The 20,974-nt window shown below is 36.2% G+C and overlaps 1 protein-coding gene and 1 pseudogene across 2 annotated transcripts; both read right to left on the bottom strand.

Moving 5' to 3' along the window:
- Window positions 1-9,611: 9,611 nt before the first annotated feature.
- LOC149539307 (uncharacterized) lies at window positions 9,612-15,894 on the bottom strand. The gene is made up of 7 exons (XM_089800617.1): window positions 15,767-15,894; window positions 15,505-15,587; window positions 15,136-15,287; window positions 14,965-15,041; window positions 14,568-14,625; window positions 10,175-10,310; window positions 9,612-9,950 (listed from the first exon to the last, which is right to left on the bottom strand). The coding sequence occupies exons 3-6, from the start codon at window positions 15,167-15,169 to the stop codon at window positions 10,213-10,215; spliced, it is 267 nt and encodes an 88-aa protein (XP_089656743.1). The 5' UTR covers window positions 15,170-15,287; window positions 15,505-15,587; window positions 15,767-15,894; the 3' UTR covers window positions 9,612-9,950; window positions 10,175-10,212.
- A 1,267-nt stretch (window positions 15,895-17,161) lies between these two features.
- On the bottom strand, window positions 17,162-19,109 carry LOC149539308 (putative pentatricopeptide repeat-containing protein At3g13770, mitochondrial pseudogene; annotated as a pseudogene). The gene has a single exon (XR_016356219.1). The product of XR_016356219.1 is annotated as a putative pentatricopeptide repeat-containing protein At3g13770, mitochondrial pseudogene (transcript).
- Window positions 19,110-20,974: the final 1,865 nt, after the last annotated feature.

The raw sequence follows: 20,974 nt of genomic DNA on the forward strand, positions 1-20,974 counted from the left end.
CATCCTCAGCCTCTAAATCCACCTAGTCAACCCACTCACGATCTTCCTCAGTGAAGACTGGATCGACAACCTTTGTGAGCCACTCTGATTCTAGATCAATGTCCTCCAAAATGATCAAAGAGGAGTTAGCACCCAAAATATGTCTGATCTTAAGACGAAGGTTGTAATGAACAAAGACAAGATCATTCAACCTTTGCACAGTCAACCTATTTCTCCTCTTTGAGTGGATGTGCTCGAACATAGACCAACTGCACTCACATCCAAAAGCGCTACTTGGCTGACTCAGAATATGGATGGCAATTTTTTGAAGTTTTGGGGTTGTGGGCCCAAACATTTGCCACCATCTATTTGAAATAAGGGAAAACAAAAACAATTAGTCTCATTTACAACTTTAAAATTACATAAACAATTAAAATTTAAAATGCACAACTTATAAGTCATAAACTTTAGATTCATGAATATATTATTTAATTTTTACCTAGCTGTATTGTTGTTCGAGCATCTATGGCCATCTTGCTAGAGAAAAGTGGCCCTTCTTTATTATTGAACTTGTCCAGCTCAATGATTGCAACTGCGTTATCCTCGTCACTACTCAACCTCTGGATCATTGTATATAAGCCGGTCAAAACCTCCTAATCCGCTTTGAAGTCAGGACGGAAACGAAATGCCAGATTCAAAAAGTTCCTGCATGGATGGGTGTCAGTGGAGTTGATTCTGTCATCTCCTATCAATGATATCCCAAATAGTGGCATACTTCTCCTGCACTCCTGCATACTAGGCTCTAATGGTCTCCTTGGCCCTATCCATGCCCTCATATATGTAGTCCATAGAGGGCTTCTCCCCGTCAGCAGTTCGTAGGAGAGATACAAGGGGCTCAGTGACCTGCATATAAAGTAAAACGAAAATTTGAGTCAAAACTTACATATAAAATAATTTCACTTAAACTAAATCATAAAACAATTAAATATTCAATATTAAATACTAAATAGTAAACTATAAAATACAAAATGTTAAATTGCAATAAATTTATCTTAAAGATTTCTTTAGCAGGTTTCCAAAATCCATCATCATCAAATATGCAATTCACCACATCTACCCCTATAGTGGTTGTAGCACAGGAAGATGAAATCCACTCCCACCCAACAAACATGCTCCTCAAATCATCCCTTAATGACAACAAGGACTGCAGTGTGATGAAATTCGAGGCAAACCTCGTGATCCCTGGACGAGCTAATTCCTTGCCTCCTGTGTACTTCCTCATTGTGCTAAGGACAAATGAATGATTATAAATAAACTTGCATATATTTTTCACCCTTTCGACACATGACTTGACCCACTCAAGCTTGCCAATTTCCTCCAACATGAGGTCAATGTAGTGTGTCGCACAAGGGGACCAAAATATGGAAGTGTGCTTCTCCATCAAAAGTTTACCTACAACAATTTTAAGTTAATTAAAAATTCAAACATGTTAGAACTTAGGAAACTTAGAATTAGAAAAAGTTCAAAATTCAAATAAATTTATTTTCAAAACTTGAAAAGTTAAAAGTTTACCTGTAGCAACATAACTTGCTGTGCACCACATGTTTCCCCACCTTTGCTATGACTTCCTCAATAACATCACATAAGTATCTGGCATTTTTTATATGAGCAGAAGCATCAATGGATTTGATAATGAATCATCAACAAATTAGCAATCAACAAATCAAAATTTGAAATATAATATATTCAATCACAATTCACAATTATGTATGTAGGAAAGTAGAATGATCAATAACCTCCACAAGATCCAAGAAAATTGAGTGTTCTACTCCTCCTATCTATCCAACTATCAATCATGATGGTGCAACCCTTTTCGATCCACTCTTTTCGGTTCTCCTCAAGCTCAACCCTCATATCCTCTACCATATCATCCAAGAAGTATCCACTCAACTCAACCTCAGTTGGGGCTTTAAACCCCAGACCAGAAATACCAACCGCGTCTATCATGTTTTGCCAATAAGGAGCCCTATCACAAATAGATAATGATTAGAAATTTAGATGTCAAATAATTATGTAAGCTTGTAAAGCGAATCTATGATTAATCAATGAATCATAAAACAAGTAGATATATAATTAAAGTTTTACTTTTAAGTTTAACCTTAAAGAAAACAAAGAAAAAAGAACCAATTACCTGGCTGCAACAAATGGAATGTTGCAAAAGTACCAAAATTTGCAAATCTCTTTTCTAGCAGCATCATGAATCTCCTTATTCAAACCCATGCCCTCAAGTGTGGGTTGTGAGCCAGGAGTAGTGCAGGGCACAAAGTAACTATCCATTCTATTTTTTCGCACTCTAGGCCACAATAGGTTGGAGTTGGACTCAATCTCAGTATAAGACCGACTAGCACTAACACTCGCATGAGCACTAGAACTAAAATGAAAAGGAGGTCTGGAAGAACCCTCTCCAACACAACTTATGGATGCGGAAGCTAATGCAGATGTAGATGCAGATGCGGCTATAGGAGCATGGGAGTCAATAGCCCTTAACCCTTCAAGTTGCATTTTCTTATTCAATTTCTCTCGTTCAAATTTTTCTAATGCCACTAAACAAGTGCATTTTGCCTCAGCAGTTTGTTTAGTGCAAATTGTAACATCATGTCCAGGTATAGCAGCAATGTGGTATTTGAATCTATAGATACCTATAGAATTTATTTCTTTACAAAACATACATTTCGTTTGAAATTTGTTTCTTCCAGGAAACTCTTCGGTGTATTTCCAACATTCATCTTTTTTACCCATTGCGGAAAATGAAAGCAAAGGGCTGCTGCAATAAGAAAATTCATGTAAAATATCAAAGTTTGAAACTAATAAACAAAAGCTACAAAACAACAAACCATAGTTTGCAATTCAATAAAACTAAAAAACAGTCAAGATTTGCAAATGAAAACTAAAAAAATTTAACAAAAAATGCATAATACACTAACATGCAAAAAAAAAAAATCAGCATTTACCTGTTGCAAATAATTTGAGTGTTGATATTGACTCCTTCATGCTCCCAATGCAATTAATGGCCTCCCCAGCTGGACTTTTGATCTCTTTGGTGCTCTTCCTTCTTGCCGGTTGGAAACCTATGGTTTTTCTTTTCTCTTCTTCTCTCTCACTTTTCCTCTCTTCTACTCATACTTAACATTTAGAAGGCCCTTTAGGGTTAAAACAAAGAGGAAAGACCAAAAAGAAAAGAAAAAAACCGTGTTTTTTTTTTTAATCAAGCCAACTTTATTTGCTACCACGGCCGATTTTTAGGACCGATTCAGGCGATTTTTGGCATGAATTGCCTAAATCGGTGATTCAAGCGATTCATGCCAAAAAATTGGATGAGACAATTCACGATTCAAAAAAAATTGCCTGGTCTGAACCAAATCGCCAAACCGGTGATTCAGGCAATTTTTACAACTACGCAAAAGTGCGATCCCCAAATGGAAACATAATCACACGATTGGACTCCCCCCATGAATGTAGACTCATGTGCGCACAACAAGGTACAAATGTGTTCAGCAAATGGAAAGACTGGTCCCACAACTCACCTAGTCGCTTCATTACATAAGGAAAATGTGGCCAGAAAGGGGTGGCTATGTGGGAAACGAAATTGTGAATTGTGGAAAGAGCCAATTTCCACAGCTCAATAGAAAATAAATGGGAAACCCACTAAACAAGGACATCAGTTTTATCATTCAAAAAATAAAACCCAACAACACGAGAATAAGAGATAATTTAATCTACTGGGTTGAAAAGAACAAATCAGAGAAAACTTTGCTCTTAACAATTCCAGCAACAACTTATTTTATGTACATCTTTTTTAATTTTTGTAGTTCAATTTTCTCTCTATAAATTTATGAGTGAATCTAAAGGGACCCTCACCTAGGAGAATTACCAAAATATATTAGAGCCAAACAAAATTGACTTAAATACAGCTATCAACCATGCTTCACAAAAACTAGTCAAAACATCTAATAGCATGAACAAAAACTACCGAAACTAAAAATTTAATCCCTAATTGAGTTCCGACATCCCTTCCCACCAACACCTTTGTTAAATGTACTTATTGTAGAGATTAATGCCACAAACACACTCAGGGTGTGAGAAGAGGGACCACAAAACACTAACTCCATGGATGATCACCATTCTCTAAATGAAACAACACAAAGAACCATAGTTCAAAATAGCGAAGTGGCAGATATACCAACTTCTTGCGAGATTTTGAGGGCAGCTATAAAATTCAAGATATTCGTGCCAGATTCTTGGCCGACAAGTTTCAAACTTCCCACTGAGAAACTAGTGATATATCGCTGAGATATTGCCTGCTTACCATGATAACTTACTATTTTCTCATGGGTGGCGACTATCAAAACGAGACACCCAACAAGGTGTGTCATTTCTTTTCTTTTTTTCATTATAGAGTGCTTGGAAGAGAGGAAAAGGGTTGTGGAGAGAAATAGTGTTTGGCAGCATTATAGATCGATTGCTAGTGAATTTGTAATGGATTTGAAGCTTTCCTCAAGAAAATCCGGATTCACAAGTTTTCTAAATTCTTTTTCTTTTGAGAAATGTTTTCTCTTGCCTTAGATGCATATAACTTTATTGAATCTCTAGAATACCATTTGCAATGTTCTTTACACATTATAGAGTGCAATGACTAAGATTTAACATCATGTTTTTGCAATTTTTCCAAAAACAATCATGGTTTTCTTAATGACTCCATAACCTAACACATATATGGTATTTTTTCTTTCAAGTTTCAGGTTGTATTAAAACTTATTTGAAGTTTTAATCTAATTTAGTTTGTTCCTTAATATTTTTATTAAATTTTTGAATTTGTGGCTTAAATTTGTGTTTTGTATGTCTAGGTTGATTTTACATTAAATGGAAAATATACATTCTTCTACAATTGGCTAAGCTGCAGCATCTGTCAGTGGCACCATTGGTGCATGTCCATCTGGATTTGTAGGCACGCGCCCTAAAGGGGCTAGAGGCGAGGCATGGAAATATGGCTTCGAAGGAATCGAGTATAATAGCATAATGTGAATAAAATGTGAAAAACAAATTTGTGGTGGCATAATATCTCATTTGAAGTACCACCTTGCTGGTATAAAAAAGCGTGACACAAAGATTTCAATTTGTGATGCGACCACTAAGGAAATAAAAAGAGAGATGCTTGCCTTGCTCAATGCCCAAGAAGACAAAAATTTGAGAAGTTGAGAAGGGAAAGGGCTAAATTAGCCATTTCCGAATCACAAGCCATGTCTCCATTAAGAATCATTTATTATTTTTTAATCACAATTATTAGTTTGGACTTTGGATTGTGCTAAACCAATGATCATAATGAAATGATGTGGTAGTGAGTTGTGACCAAGTATCCCAGTCAACTAAAACTCAGAATCGGTAAGGCCGACTCAAATTGTGAATTGGATCGGAATCGTCTATGAATCGAACCAAGTATCCAAGTCAAAGAACCAAAATTCGGAATCGGCAAGGCTGACTCAAATTTTGAATCAAATCGAAATTGTCTACGAATCGGCAAAGTGAAAAAACTCTTTAAGTTTAGAGATCTTCACGATTTAAAACTTATTTCATGCACCCTTTATTGAATATAACTTAGAAATACTATAACATCATCAAATAGAAGCTATCATACATAAACAAAGAACATAAAGGATAAATCCATCACATATGTAAAATGTAAATTGTAGCTGAAGTAGATAGAAAACATAGGATCATATGACATAGATATACAGAATTAGAAATATTGTCAAATCATAAATGTAAGTAAGATGAAGATCCATAAAACCAATGACATAAAATCTTAAGTGTATGTTAGACGAAGATCCATAAAACCAATGACATCAAATCTTAAATGTATGTAAGATGAAGATCCATGAAGTGTATGTCTACCTGTCAACAAAATGAACAAACAAATCTCTACCTCAAGCTTGTATTTTTTTATGTTTTTATGTTTTTGAGTTGACTAGTATGGTTGTCGCACAACGAATTTTTTGGGCAAATTCTGGCAATTTTTGGTGGTTTTTGAAGAAATCACCTAAATTGGTGATTCATGGTGATTCAAGCAAAAAAATTGGAGATCTAATTCACCGAGTCAGCAAAAATCGCCCAGGCTAAATCGAATCACATGAATTGCCGTAATATTTGGTTCTCTAATCCCAGTCAATCTTGATGAAGAAGCAACAGTTGAGGGCATAGTGGGCTCTCTTCATGGCCCACGGATCCACGCACCTACCATACACTCATCTTCCTCTTCTATTGGTTCCAGTAAACCACATAAATCTTCTCTTATTGGTTTTTTTGTGCATAGAAACACCTAGAGCACAACCATCACTAAAAGGTACTAGATGGAACAATGATGTGCATCGGCAAGTTGACATTCACTGTGTCAACTTTTGGTTTTTTAACATCCCCTTCAATGTTGCAACAAGTCCATACTTTCTAAATTTTGTGATTGGTTGTGCAATAGCGAGAAAGGGCTACAAGGTACCTACTCCTACAAACTTGAGTGGTAGGTTAGCTTACTCGTTTCAAATTTTAATACTTTTACAATTACAATTTAGTTATTTTTGTTTAATGTAATTTTTTTAATCAAAGTTGTGTACGTAATGTCATTTTTTATTTTGTGCTTGTAAATTGCTCAAAGATGTTTCTAGAGTTAAAGATGTGGTTGAAGAACAAAAATTACAATGAAAATAGTATGGCTGCACTATACTTTCAGATGGATGGACAGATGGAAGAAACCGTACCATCATCAATTATTTGGTTTCTTACAAGGATCAAATAATCTTTCTTAAATCCTTGGATGCCTTGAACAAGGTAAAGACGGCTGAAACTTTGGCTCTAATGCTAGAGAATGTTGTGATGGAGGTTGGGGCTGAAAATGTGGTGCAAATAATAACCAACAATGCAGTAGCATATGTGGCAGCGGGTAAGATCTTACAAGAAAAGCATAACACACTCTTTTGTTCTCCTTGTGCAATGCATGTTATTGACCTTTTTTCTAAAGGATATAGAGAAGTTGGATTGGGTGAGACCAATTGTAGAGGATGTAAGAAAGATAACAAAATATATCTACAATCACCCTTGGGTTCTTCACTTGATGAGAGACTTCTCCCATGAGAAGGATTTGATTAGACCCACGGTCACAAGATTTTGCAACGATTTTCTTAATGTTACAAAGTGTTCTTTTTTCTATGAATCCTTTGAGGCAAATGTTTGTGAGTCCACCATGGCTAGAGTCAAGTTATTCAAAGAAGCCTGATGGACAAAGTGTTGCATGCATTGTCTTTGATAGCCACTGGTTTATCTAGCTACGAAAATTGTGGAGGTAACTTGAAAACTTCAAAAGTTAAAGATTTAATTCTTTGTATTCAAGAATTAAGTCTTTCATTATTAATTTATAACCCTACTCTCTAATTAATGATGATCGTTTTCTACATTTCAATTGTAGGTGGTGAAACCCTTGGTTAAAGTTCTCCGCTTGGTAGATGGGAAACAAACCCCAATGGGGTCCTTTTATAAGGCCATGGATAGGGGCAAAGAAGCTGTAAGAAATAAATACAGGGGGAACAACCTAAAATTTGAGCCCGTATGGGAAATTATTGATAGGAGGTGGAGAAATCAGCTCCACCAACCCATTCATGTGGCGTGCTATTTTCTCAACCCTCGTCTTCACTTCTCTCCATTGTACAGGAATCCCAATGGAGAGGTCATGGAGGGCTTCAGTGAATAGATGCAGAGGATGGTACTTGACATTGAGGCGGGGGACCTCATTGTGGCTGAGTTGGAAGTGCATCAAAATGCAATGGGCAAGTTGTTCTCCTCAGACATGGCAAAGAGAGGTAAAAACACTCAAACCCTAGGTACAATATTTGGAATTTGGAGTCTTTTACATGCATGATAAGTAGATAAATACTAAGCTACAAAAAATTGTTCTCACCTTGCTTTCTAACTCTTTAATATTGTTCTCACCTTGCTTTATAACTCTTTAATATAAATCTTGCAGATGCTTGGTGGCAAAATTAGGGTGGAAATGTCCCAACTATGCAAAAAACTTGCCTTTCACATCTTATGTCAGCCATGCAGCTCATCTAGTTCTGAGCGTAATTGGAGCTTATTTAAAGCCATTCACACAAAGAAGAGGAACAAGTTGGACAAAAATGCCTAAATGACCTTGTCTTTGTGCAATATAACCTTAAATTACGCATAAGAAAGGTAGAGTCGTCACCAATTGAACCACTTGATCTGGATGACATCGATTCTTATGGTGATTGGTAAGCACAAGAACAACCTCCATTGTTCACAGAGGATGACATATATGATTTAGAGAGGCAAGCTATGGAGGAGGAGGGTTTTGCATTGGGACTAGATGACATTCAAGAGGAGGGCAGTGAGAGCGAGGAAATTGACAGTGAGGATGAGATAGTAAGAATTCAGATGATGAGTCATTGCCAGTGCCAGCATCGACCCCAACACCAACACCATCTACATCACAAGATTGCTAGGGTTAGAGCTGCTAGACCCTCTCCCCCTCCCATAATTTTTACTAGAGCTACTGGGAAGGGGAAGAGGAAGATGTAGACTAGTTTCATATTGTACTTGACATTTGTATTTGCTTATCATTTTACAAAGACAATTTGTTGTTTGTAGTTTACTTCAGATTTCAGAGTCTCTAACCACATTGGCATTCCACATGAGGATGAGATTTTGTTACTTATTGCATTTAAATATATCTAGATTCTAGATCAGATTGTTTAGTTTGTTTACTCATTTACTAACTCATTAGATGCATCTAGTTATTGAATTTTGCAAAAAATACATGTTTAATTAATCTTTTGTCATTTTTTAAATTCCTAATATTTTCCCAAGAAGTTACTGATAATTGCCGAGAAAACTTTTTTTTGCCTCACCAATAAGTGGCAAAGAACGAGATTTTTAACCATGCAAAGAACCATCTTTCAAGGAGAACAAGGTCAAGGTACATAACTTACCACATGCCCTTTGAATGTGTGACCAATAAGTGCTTCAAAATCAACTTAGTCAAGGAAAGTTCTCCAACTACAATTGCTCATTTTCAGTCAAGAAAAAGGACCCACTTTTATCAAAACATCCCTTATCATTGCAAAATTGCACCAATGCCAGTAAAATGTTTGTTTCCTCTAAAGGCACCACCAAAGTCTAAGTCTAAAAATCCTTTAGAAGCTTAGTCCAGTTTGCCTTATAATTACCCCAATACTTGGGGTGGTTTATGTTCTTTTTTACTTCTAAAGATACTAAGACTTTACCTCAAACTAAACTAAACAAAAGCCTCACAACTCTACAAAGCTCACTAAATAAAGGGTTGCATTACAGATGGAGTCCCTGGCACAGCCCAAAACGGCCAGCATAGAGAAAATGCACCAAAGAGAGATTTATGCAATAGAAATTTTGTGTTACAAATAGCACTAATAATTTTAGCAGTACATATTGAAATTGTTGAGGTGGTGATAGGAGCAAGCATATTTCAATTCAAATGTCATTTCAAATAAATAACACAAACTGAAAACAGAATGGCAACAAACCAGCACATGGACTTCGTAAACAATCTAGCTTATTCATGATTATTTTTCTTTGTTCCAAATGTAACACAAACTAAAATATACAACTATTAAAGTACTAATCAAGTCAGATCATTTGAAGAGCAGTTTCAAACAAGGCTGATGGAAACCAAGTTCCAAATCAACTTAAGACTGATAAGCATGCCAATGAACATGTCCTCATTACAGGCATTGTGCTCTTCGTCTCGTTTTCTCTTCTGAATTGCTTCAACAGTTAGCTCATCTTCAGTCTCATCCAAAGCACTATTTCCTTCACTAGTTCTTTGTATGATTCCTCAGCTTCTTTCGAACTTGCCTCCTTTGATTTGCTACGAGCTTGACATAAGCAAGAATGGCAGTACAAATTCTAACATTACATAATATGAACTGTTTAACAAAACTTCTCAATAAAAATATGTTATCAGATGGACTGCAAAGATTGCAAGATAGAAAAGCCAATCAAAAATATTATGTTACTTTGTCCTACACTTGCAGTTTTGAGAGAACAGAGTAAGCAAATGTCAGGTGATCTAAATGTAGATAGAAAGACAAGTTCTTACAGCATCTGTGCAATGATTTTTCCAAATTTTGTACACTTTTACAGTTCTTGCAACCGGTCCAGCAATGCTGCAATAAGCATGGGCAGCCCATCATCGTCATCAAAGCAATCAGCATTTACGCCAAGATCTTGCATTCCTAATTGGTCAAATGTTTGAAGGCAACCATTAAAGATATCTTTTCACCAAGGCAAACATTTGTGTATACATTTTGCATTTTTTACAATTAAAGGCAACATCTGCTTATATCTAGACAATGACTAATGTAAGCATCTTGCTAGCAAGATGTTGCACTGTCAAAATGCAAGCACACATGACGAGCACCATACCTTTAACAAGTAAAATGCATCCACAACATCAAATGGTAGATAATCAAAAAATTGCTACACAGACAGACTTTTTACAAGATCAACATATTCACTTTTAGAACTCAATTAATACTATGAACCTTGGAAAACGAAACAAAAAAAGTAGTCAAAGAATGTTAAGTTTGCACTAGTCTCGTTGTTTAGATTTAGATCATTTATTTCAATTGTTTTATCCTCTATGGCTTTGAGAACTGCTTGAATGCTAAAGTGTTTTCTACTTTATATCCCTTTGTGAAGGATTGCAATTTTAAATCCGTTGAGCTGTTCAATTCGAGACAGAGGTACCTCATATTTCTACACCTAAAGAAAAGAAGGGTGCATTTGCTACAATAAGAAGCAAATGCGTCTCAATGTAAGGTTCCATTACATATTTACATTGCATGCATCTAATGTACAAACTTTTGGAAAAAGGTCAATGTAAAAAAGAGTAGTATGTGATGTCTGCTGACAAGCTTTGTGTGTGTGTGTGTATTAATGAATTACACTTTCAGCAGTACATACACTGAAAAACATGCTCATTAGCTCATTTGCCAAGTAACAAACATTATAATCTGCAGAAATTATAGGGCAAGAACGTAGGATACGTAGTATATATATACAAAACAAAGATGCTAATCTTTCTAGGTGTTAAAAAGAATCCATACACATCTCTTTCATCCTCGTTCAAGCAAATCTGCATGATGAAAATGAATAATATAAAAAACAGAATAAAAGAGCTATGTAGTGTGGATGCAGCTTTACCCACGTAGACAATGTAGTTGTTCTTGCACTGTTATGATTAATATGTTTTGTATAGGCAATGATGTTGAGACTGTATATATATGATGCATATGTTTTTACCTGTGTACTTAATAAGTATGTTGATGCACATATATATTAAATAATTGTTTAAAGTTTTCCAAATATGTATGTGCACACATGTGCGCATGCACACACACACACACACACTCGTACGTGCATGCATGTGTGTGTGTGGGTGAATTGAAAGCAACTACTCAAATTTCTGCCGAACATATTGAATAGAACAATGTACATGCATTCCAAGGCCTCTTAAATGTATCTGCAGTTCACAGCTTCGAATACTTCAATCTCCTTAGTGAATGCCATAGGAACCTACAAGAAACTTCAAATATCATCCATACAATATGAGCTAATAAGAAGATTTATCAAAATTCAAAATTATTCAGCGAGGATTTTTGTGCAGATATTCCTCTTTATTGAATATTTGGGCATAAGTTCTTGTGAAAACTGTGGCGCTTGGAAACCGCACTTCCAACAACTACTACTTACAAAATTCCACTTTCATTTATGCTTTGATGGATGTACACAACCTATTCCCATTTTAAATATATCCTGCAATTCTAGCATTTGTTTGGTGCTAAGTTGCACAGGTACCTCACCCTCCCTCCGCACCCAGAAAAGTTTGAACCAGACTTGGTTCGAACAGGGTACTATTTTTGCCCTGTGGTTTCGATTGGGCGAACCAGCACCGAAAAGTTCAAACCCGCAGCAAACCAAGCCCCGCGGACGGTTGGAAAGTGCTTTTTTGGGCAAAAATTAAATGCTTTTTGGTGTCCACAACCCTAAAAGTTGTTATGAATTGCTTCCGGTGGCCTCTCATTGTCATTTTATGTTTCCAAACAGGGTATTTTGTCAAATGTTTTGAATCTTTGATGTTGAAGTTGATTGAACTATATGACGGTCTGATCTCTATGATTACAAGTTTAACTGTTTATGATGTTTTTGTTGTTTAAATGTGTTTATGCTACTATGCTACATTCTAATTTAACTCATGCTTCATAAATATGTGTGTGTGTATATTTATTTATTTATTTATTTATAATTTTACAAGTTTTTCTACTAATGAACCCAAACCACTTTCCAAAATTTTGACGAACTTGCGAACTGGTTCTCGAACTTCGAACTTGGAACCGAACCTGAACCGGCAACTTAGGTTTGGTGCATTTGTCAAACAGTTCATTTGTCTTGCGTATACCTCCACATTTTGCATACATTTCTGTCAGGGCACTTGTAACTACAATACAAAATCAAAATTTCCCTTCTGTTTTTCTTTCATGGACATTTATATCCTATTTAAAAGGTACCATTTTTCACAGAGGCTGTGAAGATGCTGGCAAAGGTTGGAAGTCGGAACATCTGGTTTTCCACCAGCCAATCACATTTTCTTGAAATTTGGTAAAGCGTTACTAAGAAAGTCTATTTGTGTGTATCTTGAAATTATTACATTCCATGAGGTCACATTTCTTGAAAATCCCTTAAAGCTGCAGAATTTTCAAACAGAATAGTGCAAAACAGTTCAGGTGCCTTCTGCATGCTTATACATTTTGCATACATGTGTACCAAGGCAGTTGCAACTATGCCATCTGACAGAATGCCTCTATTCTTTATGTTTTGATGGAAGTTCATACCCCGTTCCAAAACACCCATTTTGGCACAGGCAAAAAGTATGTTGGAAAATGTGAACTGATTGGGTTGCAGGCCTGTTCATTGCATTTTCTGAACCGTGTGACTGCCTACTTCTGCACTTGACATGTATGCTAATAACCTTATTTTTAAAAGTCTTCAAGGGGGCACCATGTAGTAAGCAGAAAGTGCAGTTACTCCTCCAACTAGCCCTCTTTATTTAATGCTGTGAGATTGAGATTGGTAGTGAATGTCAATGGCCTTTCTGATTGTTATTGGAGAGTGAAAAATGCACAATCTATTCAGTCTTATGCCCACCACATGACAGTCCACTGCTAATCTAGGGACCCTTTTCACTTTGGCTAACCTATGTGCAATTTTGCTCATTTTGTAAAGTAGTTGTAAATCCAGTTTTATGAAGAAACTCACTGCCTCAAACTATCAACAATTAAGGATTGCGGAGGTATCAGGCCCTTAAATCTTTTCAAAATACACATTTATTTTTACCAAGAAAGGCAATGCAATATTTCTAACATTGTTTTGGTTAAAATGTTATGTATCTAGCTTACTGGACAATTTTGGTCACATCACATTGAACAGGATAATGAAAGAGAAACTACATCGCCTGGCTAGGTAAAAGTATGTGTACAACATCTAAACCCATTGAACTACATCATTTATATACCTGACACTATATCTTGCAAGCATAAATTGGAAAATCATGAAGCATATTGAAAGAATTTATCATAATCATTAATCAATATATGATCAAAATTTCTTCATGGTCTGAAGATATGCCCCAATGCAAGGAACTGAGTGTATTAATGTCAAAGCATTTAAGTAAAGCAGACAGATCTTCCTCTAGATTGATTCGTGACTCTTATTGCATGGCATTCTAGGAATCATCTGGCCCTTAAAACCATGTTCTCCATGTTCAATGTCACCTGTGATTTTTATTTAGAAACAAGAATGTGAGATAACATGAAAAAAATTACCACCATTGGAAGTGAATTTTCTGTCCTTTTAAACAATGCAGAATTTGGCTTTCTTCCCGACAAAATTCACCATACATTTCACAAAACTGGATTTAATCATTTTCCAGGAAAAAGAGAAAAAGAAAATTGCATACTAGAAAAACAGATTTTTTTGCCTGTGACCACTTATTGAGGCAAACAAATTGAAATTTTTTATTATGGTGAAAATAAAAAATGCTAACAAACAGAGTTAGCAACTAATATTTGCCGTCATGCATCTTGGCAGGTTCCTTTTTTAATAAAAATAACAGCAATGGTGAAAGCAATATATCAAGACGTTATGCTTGTTGATCTACGTTGGCATTCTTGTGTGCATTGGACAGAGTATAGGTCCAGCCTCCTGAACAATATGATCCCTCAAACAGATCAATATTAAAAGGACAATGCAAGAGAAACTAGCCTAGACCAAAGTACATGTGTGCAGTTTCTTTAAACTCCTCTGCAATGCAAAAAAGCTAGCTGAGCAAACAATAGAGATGAAATCAGTATTCAAAGCATCTGATAGATTCTTAAAAGCAGATGATCCCAATCATATGAAGAGGACAATGCAAGACAAATCATATTGCCTACCTATGGAATAGTAAATGTGTGCAGGTCTTCCCAACATGTTACCAATGTAGAAGGTGAGCTGCATAAGCAGGAATAGATGTACGTTAGCATGCAAAGAATTTAACAAATTGTTTTGAGATTTAAAAAGTAGCACAACAACAATCAATTATCTTTCCAACTTAGAGTGAAGGTCAAGGTTGACTTCCATTCACTGGTAGGAAGCCATTATACATTTTGGTAGGATATCAATGTTGTTTGAGCATTATATAAATATAACAACCAAAAAGAACAAGAGTCAAATACTAATATTGTACAAAGAAGATAGTGTAGCAATAGTTGCTAAAAGTCTAAAATTGCAATGCAACAACTATTAATGTTTTTTGATAAGCATGAAATAATTAAATAAATAACAATAAACCATGTAGCTTGCTATGTTGAAAGCAATTCGCCAGGTCAGAAGAGACCTCTGAATTTCCAAATTACTCACAATTTTCCCTGCACAATGCTTCATAATTGTTAAATTAATTAAAAAGCAGAATTTATAATAGGAAAGATACTCATAGTAAAAAAAATCAACAGATTTGCAAACCTGGAGAGCGAGAGTGACTTGCTAGTCCAGACATTTTATATGATCATAAGCAAGATTTGAACTTTAAGGTCAACAGAGGCTGCTATCTGGAAGTGTTGCAATAGAGATAAATATGATCAGACTCATAGCGGTGCTCTCTATAGTCACATAGGCTGGACAGAAAGGTATTCTAATCAAAACATTGACATTGGGTACGTGCTTTTAAGCTATACAACCAAAAGTGCAACACCTTTAAAATTTGTAAAACAAAGAAACAGTTCTAGGCTAAGTTGTCCATATATACAACATGCCATTGAATCTCAATTTTCTATATTGACCAAACGGCAATGCTATGATTAAAGCTAATGAGAATGCCATGATTCGACTTACCATGGTTATCGACCTCCTTGGCATCAGTTAAAATGTATTGGTGTTCCTTTGGTTGTACACATTCTTCTATACGAAAGTGCTCTCTACAAAGCCAAGGAAGTTAGAATTTTGTGTACCATATTCATTGGCCTTGTGTAAGACCCAACCAATTTTATTAGCTCTTTTACAAGCTTTGAAAGCATGTCAATTGATAATAAGAATAAGAGAAGAAAACGATGATCCTAATTACCAAACAAAACAATAAAAGAAGTACATTGCTTACTTGAGGAAAAGTATATTAAACATTGTTTGAATTCCCCTATGGTGTGGAAATGCTAGATGGAGATGGACAACCACACAGGAGCGCAAAATAGAAAATGAAGGATTTGAAAGAATATCTTACAAAGATACCTGCAAATAATTCATTGTGGAAGGAAATGTTAACCATCAAAATATAAATCTTTACGAACCTTTAATAGTAAAATATATATATATGTAGGAAAAGATAGATGCATATATCTATGGAATCTTTGTTCTGTGTCATTCTATGCCATTCTTTTGTGCATGCTGATTTGGACAACTAATTGATTGCTAGGCAAAATGTTGAGGAAAAATGATGTCTTTGAAAAGCTGCAAATTTATCTCAGGGAAGATTTCTTTCGTAACACAGAGCCAGCCTTACAATATCATGGAATGTGAAATGCAACTGCATTTTCACTTCAACATTTGGTTAAATTTCATTTGACCACAAATAATTGGATAGCCACTCCCACTATCTGTGTCAAGTGCAGAGGCTGGTTCAATTTCATTTTTCAAACATTTGGCAAAATGATTAACCATTAACAACATAAGGAAAGTAATTCCACAAAACATGAATAAACAGCTGCTACTTGTGCATAATGTAAATTAACTGAAATCAATCTCATTAATACTGATATAATGTTTACTAACCCCTTGTTCATAGGTATAGCTCACAAACGCAACTGAAATGGTATGTAATTGCTTGCTTGCTGGCATTTTATGGTACAAAATGCTGTCACAAAGTTATGAAGAGAGAAATTGAGGTTTTTAATGAATGGAAGTATGCCTGGGTACAGCCCTTCAGACTTACTGGGTGTCTGGGATTGCTGTGGGTTCTTCACAGGAGGAGCCATGGCAAACCCAGGCACCCAGGAAGAGCCCAAGCTGTATGCAGGGCCGTCCTCTTACCCAAAAGTACCCCTACCAGGATGGGGGCTTTACTAGCAGAAACCGGCAGCATAAAGTTATTGACATCTATTGGACAAAAAGGTGCTAACCTCACCTTATCTAGTTGAGTAACAAGACCTTCTCTTGCATTTTTTGTTAGGTGATCAGCGTTCTGTTCCCTTCAAGCACACTACTTTCATATTTTACCCATTCTTCAGCCTCCTCCATTTTCAGTACAGAGGTGTGCAAGATTCCTAATAACAGTTCTATATTATGACCCCTCCATGTATTATAAATAGGACATTATCAAATACAGATACCTCATCAGACTGTCATGCGAATGTGTAATCATTTCAGCAAGAGAGAAACATCGTTTAGTCCTTCAAACAATCAGAAACACAACATTTTGTAGAAAATGGAAATTGAACCGGATTCCTTCTTAAGGCTGCAAGTCTGACCCACAAGGACCTTATTGTAGTGGGTACATATATTTATGAATTAGCTTCTCTTAGAATCACCAATAATCTCCACAAGAACATTGTCCAAGTTTGAAATGATGGAAACGGTTTGCATCCCGCAGAAATATTTCTCTCACAACAATCTTGGAGATATACTTGATTGCAGTGTGGCAATCAGCACATACACGAAGATTCTTGACAACTCTAATGGGTGTTCTAGGGGACGTGTTTAACAACCCAAATGCAATTGCCAACTTCTCACTATGATGGCAGACAAGGAATTCCTTATCCTCCTCTTCCACATCATTCAATACAGGTCTTGTATCTGGAATATAACCGTCTGCCTTCATTTTCCAAGACAAACTATCTAACTTTGCATATATATCCCTTGTCTGAGGGTGTGACCTGTCTCCTGCATGAAAGGCGTGTACCTTTTGGTGGACTTCAATCCAACTACATCCAGGTCTCTTACTAATTTCTCTATCTTTCATTAACTTCCTTACCTTTCGAACATCATCCCACCTGTTCAGTTCGGCATAAATGTTCGACAAAAGAACACGAGGTGCAGAACTTTGAGGATCCAAATCACAAAGAAACATTGTCGCAAATTCTCCCAGGCCTATATTCTTATGTGCTCTACAAGTGCTAAGAAAAGACATCCACACAGCCACATCTGGTTTCATTGGCATTTTGATGATGAAGTTTAGGGATTCCTCAAGACAGCCAGCACGACCAAGAATGTCAATCATGCATGCATAATGGTCTATTGTAGGAACAATGCAATAAGGGTCACTAATCTGATCAAAGTATTTACAACCCATATCCACTAAACCTGCATGGATGCATGCCAATAAAACACAAACAAAGCTTATATGGTCTGGTTTGGTTCCAGAACGTTTCATTAGTTCAAAGAGCTTGACGGCATCCTTGCTATAGCCATGCATTGCATATCCTGCAATCATCCCGGTCCATGACACCACATCTGGACGAGGCATTTTGTCAAATAGCTCACGCGCTTGCAATACACTTCCACATTTTGCGTACATATTTATTAGGGCATTCGCAAGTACAATATCGGAGATAATCCTGTGCTCACTTATTTGTTGATGGATACTTATACCCTGTTCTAAGGCTCCAAGTTTGGCACAAGCTGGGAGGACGCTTGTAAATGTTGCTAAGTTTGGTTTTACACCAGCTAATTGCATTTTCTTAAAAACATCCAACGCCAACTCAACAAATCCATTTTGTGCATATCCAGCAATAATCGCAGTCCATGAGACTACATTTCGCGCAGCCATTTTGTCAAACAATTTGTGCGCATACAGTATCCTTCCGCATTTCGAATACATGTCCATCAGAGCATTCACGACAACGCTGTCTGACAAAAAATTGCTTTCTACTATTTTTCGATGAATCTCCATACCCTGTTCCAAAGCTCCCATTTTGGCACAAGCAGGAAGGATGCCAGTAAATGTGAACTGGTCTGGTTGGGTGACTGCTCTCTGCATTTGGCGAAACAATGAGAATGCCTCTTGAAAAAACCCATGTCTTCTGTGAGCTGTAATTATCATATTCCATGAGAAGATGTTTGGTTCGGCTAAGTGGTCGAAAACTTTGTCAACATCCAGCAAACTTCCACACTTGATGTACATGTCAATGAGTTTATTTTGTATAATCGTGTGTGTGGCAAATGTCAATCCCCTGCTATTGATGTGAGAATGGATTCGTTTACCCTGAGGAAGGGCATTCTTGCCAATGCAGCTCTGCAAAAGATGAAGATAGGTAGACGAATCAACTGTTGCAATTGGTGCAGTAAGCAAGATATGCATGGCTTCTTTCAAACGACCCTCTCTACAGAGTGTCCTTATATTGAGATTAACACTCGCAATGGCCGGCATTGTATCAATTCAGCATGGAAATTGTGCGTTGTTATTCACAGCAGTAGTGTAATTATTGTGGCTTACACTCTTTTTTTGTTTGTATTTGCCTTATACTACTTTAAAGATTTTACATTGGTAATATCTGAGGAGAGAGTTCGAATATATATATAAATAATTTATTTTACTGGTTATACTCATTAAATTTTTATCTTAAATTATATATATATGAGTTTATGCATGCTTTTGAGTGGAGCTACAAATCATAAGGGTTTTAATGGGGTTTCATCATTTTAGTGGATTTTTTTATGTTGGTGAGACATTAAACCTTCCCTGATTGTGTCTTGTTATATAAGTGCTCCTCTTTGAATTGTTCCCTTTCTTTTCCTATTGTTTCTTTGGTCCTCTTCTTCTCTCCTTATCTCTCCATTTTCTCTTCATTCTACTTATCACTCCTTGGTCATCTTCTCCTCTCTTTATCTCTCCATCTTCTCTTCATTCTACTTATCACTCTATCCCTTATCTCTTCCTATCCTTATATTTTTGTTTTTTGTGTCACTTGTATTCCTTTAACCTTCTTGTTCCTCTTATCTCTCTTGTTACCTACAAATCCCTCCTACCTCCTAATCACTCTGACTTCAGCTCCTTATCACTCATGATCTCCTACTTTCCCTAATATCGTATATCCTCTTCTCTTTGTCCTCCCTACCTCCTTCATCAACTTTTCATCATATGTGCTAGCATTGACTACTCCAGTAGCAATGACTTGACTTAGCATATGTGTGTGCATGCCTTCATGTATGTCTCCTCCAACCACTGAAGATACTCCTCCATCATCGATAATGACCTAAAAGTTTTGAACTCATGACCATCGTATAAACACAGTTCACAACAACCATTATGTTGTGGGATCATCCCCTACTATGTTTTTCTTTTTCTTTTTTATCAATAAAGCACAATTGAGGCTGTGGAAAGTGTATTACTATTTATTAAATAAAAGGTTACAATAGTCTCACCAATCATCCACAACACATAACACGTAACTATAGTATTTTGGTCTCACAAAAATCCATGTTAGAAGGTAAAAACCATGGTGGGGATGGTACCTACAAATCCTTTCAGTACAGTTAAAAGGTTTCCTCAGTAAGAGCATACAAATACCTGTTATATGGGTTCATCTTGTTAGGAGTGCTTTGTACACTATTAGGAGTACAATAAGATTTGTTAGGACTTCTCTTTAGAGGATTTAGAACTCCTTCTGAGAGTCCACATTGTTAAAGGATTTTACAATAACAAGACATGTTAAAGTGCACCCAATTAAGGGATTGCCCTCATTGTAATGGTTATGAAACAATAAGTTGATTGATCTGACTTTGGCACTAATTGCCTATCAGATCCTTTTTGTTCTACTCTCACTTCAACTTTCCTCTACTTGATCTCTACTTCTACAATCACCTCTATGTGTATGTTTTCACACGTCACTCTATATTCATTCCTTTCTTGCTCTTTGGCACATGTATCATTCGCTCTATGTCTCTACATGCTTCACTGCTCATCCTTCCTTCACGTGTATTCCTTTCTTTTGCTTAACTTCTTTTTCGCTTAATCTCATTCGTTCATTTGAATTACTTGCTTGTCATTCTTGTATCTTTCTTTCTTCACATATCTTTATGTCCTTGATACATTTCCAATCCTTGCCTTTGGTCATCATTGGCTTCACCTACATAATTCTCAAGATAAGTCAAAAAAGTGTTTTCCCTATTGAGATTTCTTCTCAATTCTTCTATACATGTTTGGCTTTCGCCTTTCAATTGTTGTGTTCTTCATTCTACTTTCTAGAAACTTCACCATTAGTACTTTTTCTTTGATGGTCAATGTTACCTATCACTTTATCTTACATTACTCGTCATGATTAACCATGTCACCGATCATGTCAATTTCTTTCGAACATATGTTGTCATGTTGTCA

Source organism: Cupressus sempervirens, chromosome 9, assembly GCF_028749045.1.
Source record: "Cupressus sempervirens isolate cs-2001-9-10 chromosome 9, ASM2874904v1, whole genome shotgun sequence".
Taxonomy (NCBI): Eukaryota; Viridiplantae; Streptophyta; class Pinopsida; order Cupressales; family Cupressaceae; genus Cupressus; species Cupressus sempervirens.

Coding starts and splice junctions, on each gene's coding strand:
- LOC149539307 (XM_089800617.1), bottom strand. CDS start 15,169: ATGTCTGGACTAGCAAGTCACTCTCGCTCTCCAG. Junction 15,042..15,135: donor AAGTCACTCTCGCTCTCCAG/GTTTGCAAATCT, acceptor AGCATTGTGCAG/GGAAAATTGTGAGTAATTTG. Junction 10,311..14,567: donor ACACATTTACTATTCCATAG/GTAGGCAATATG, acceptor TTGACCAATTAG/GAATGCAAGATCTTGGCGTA.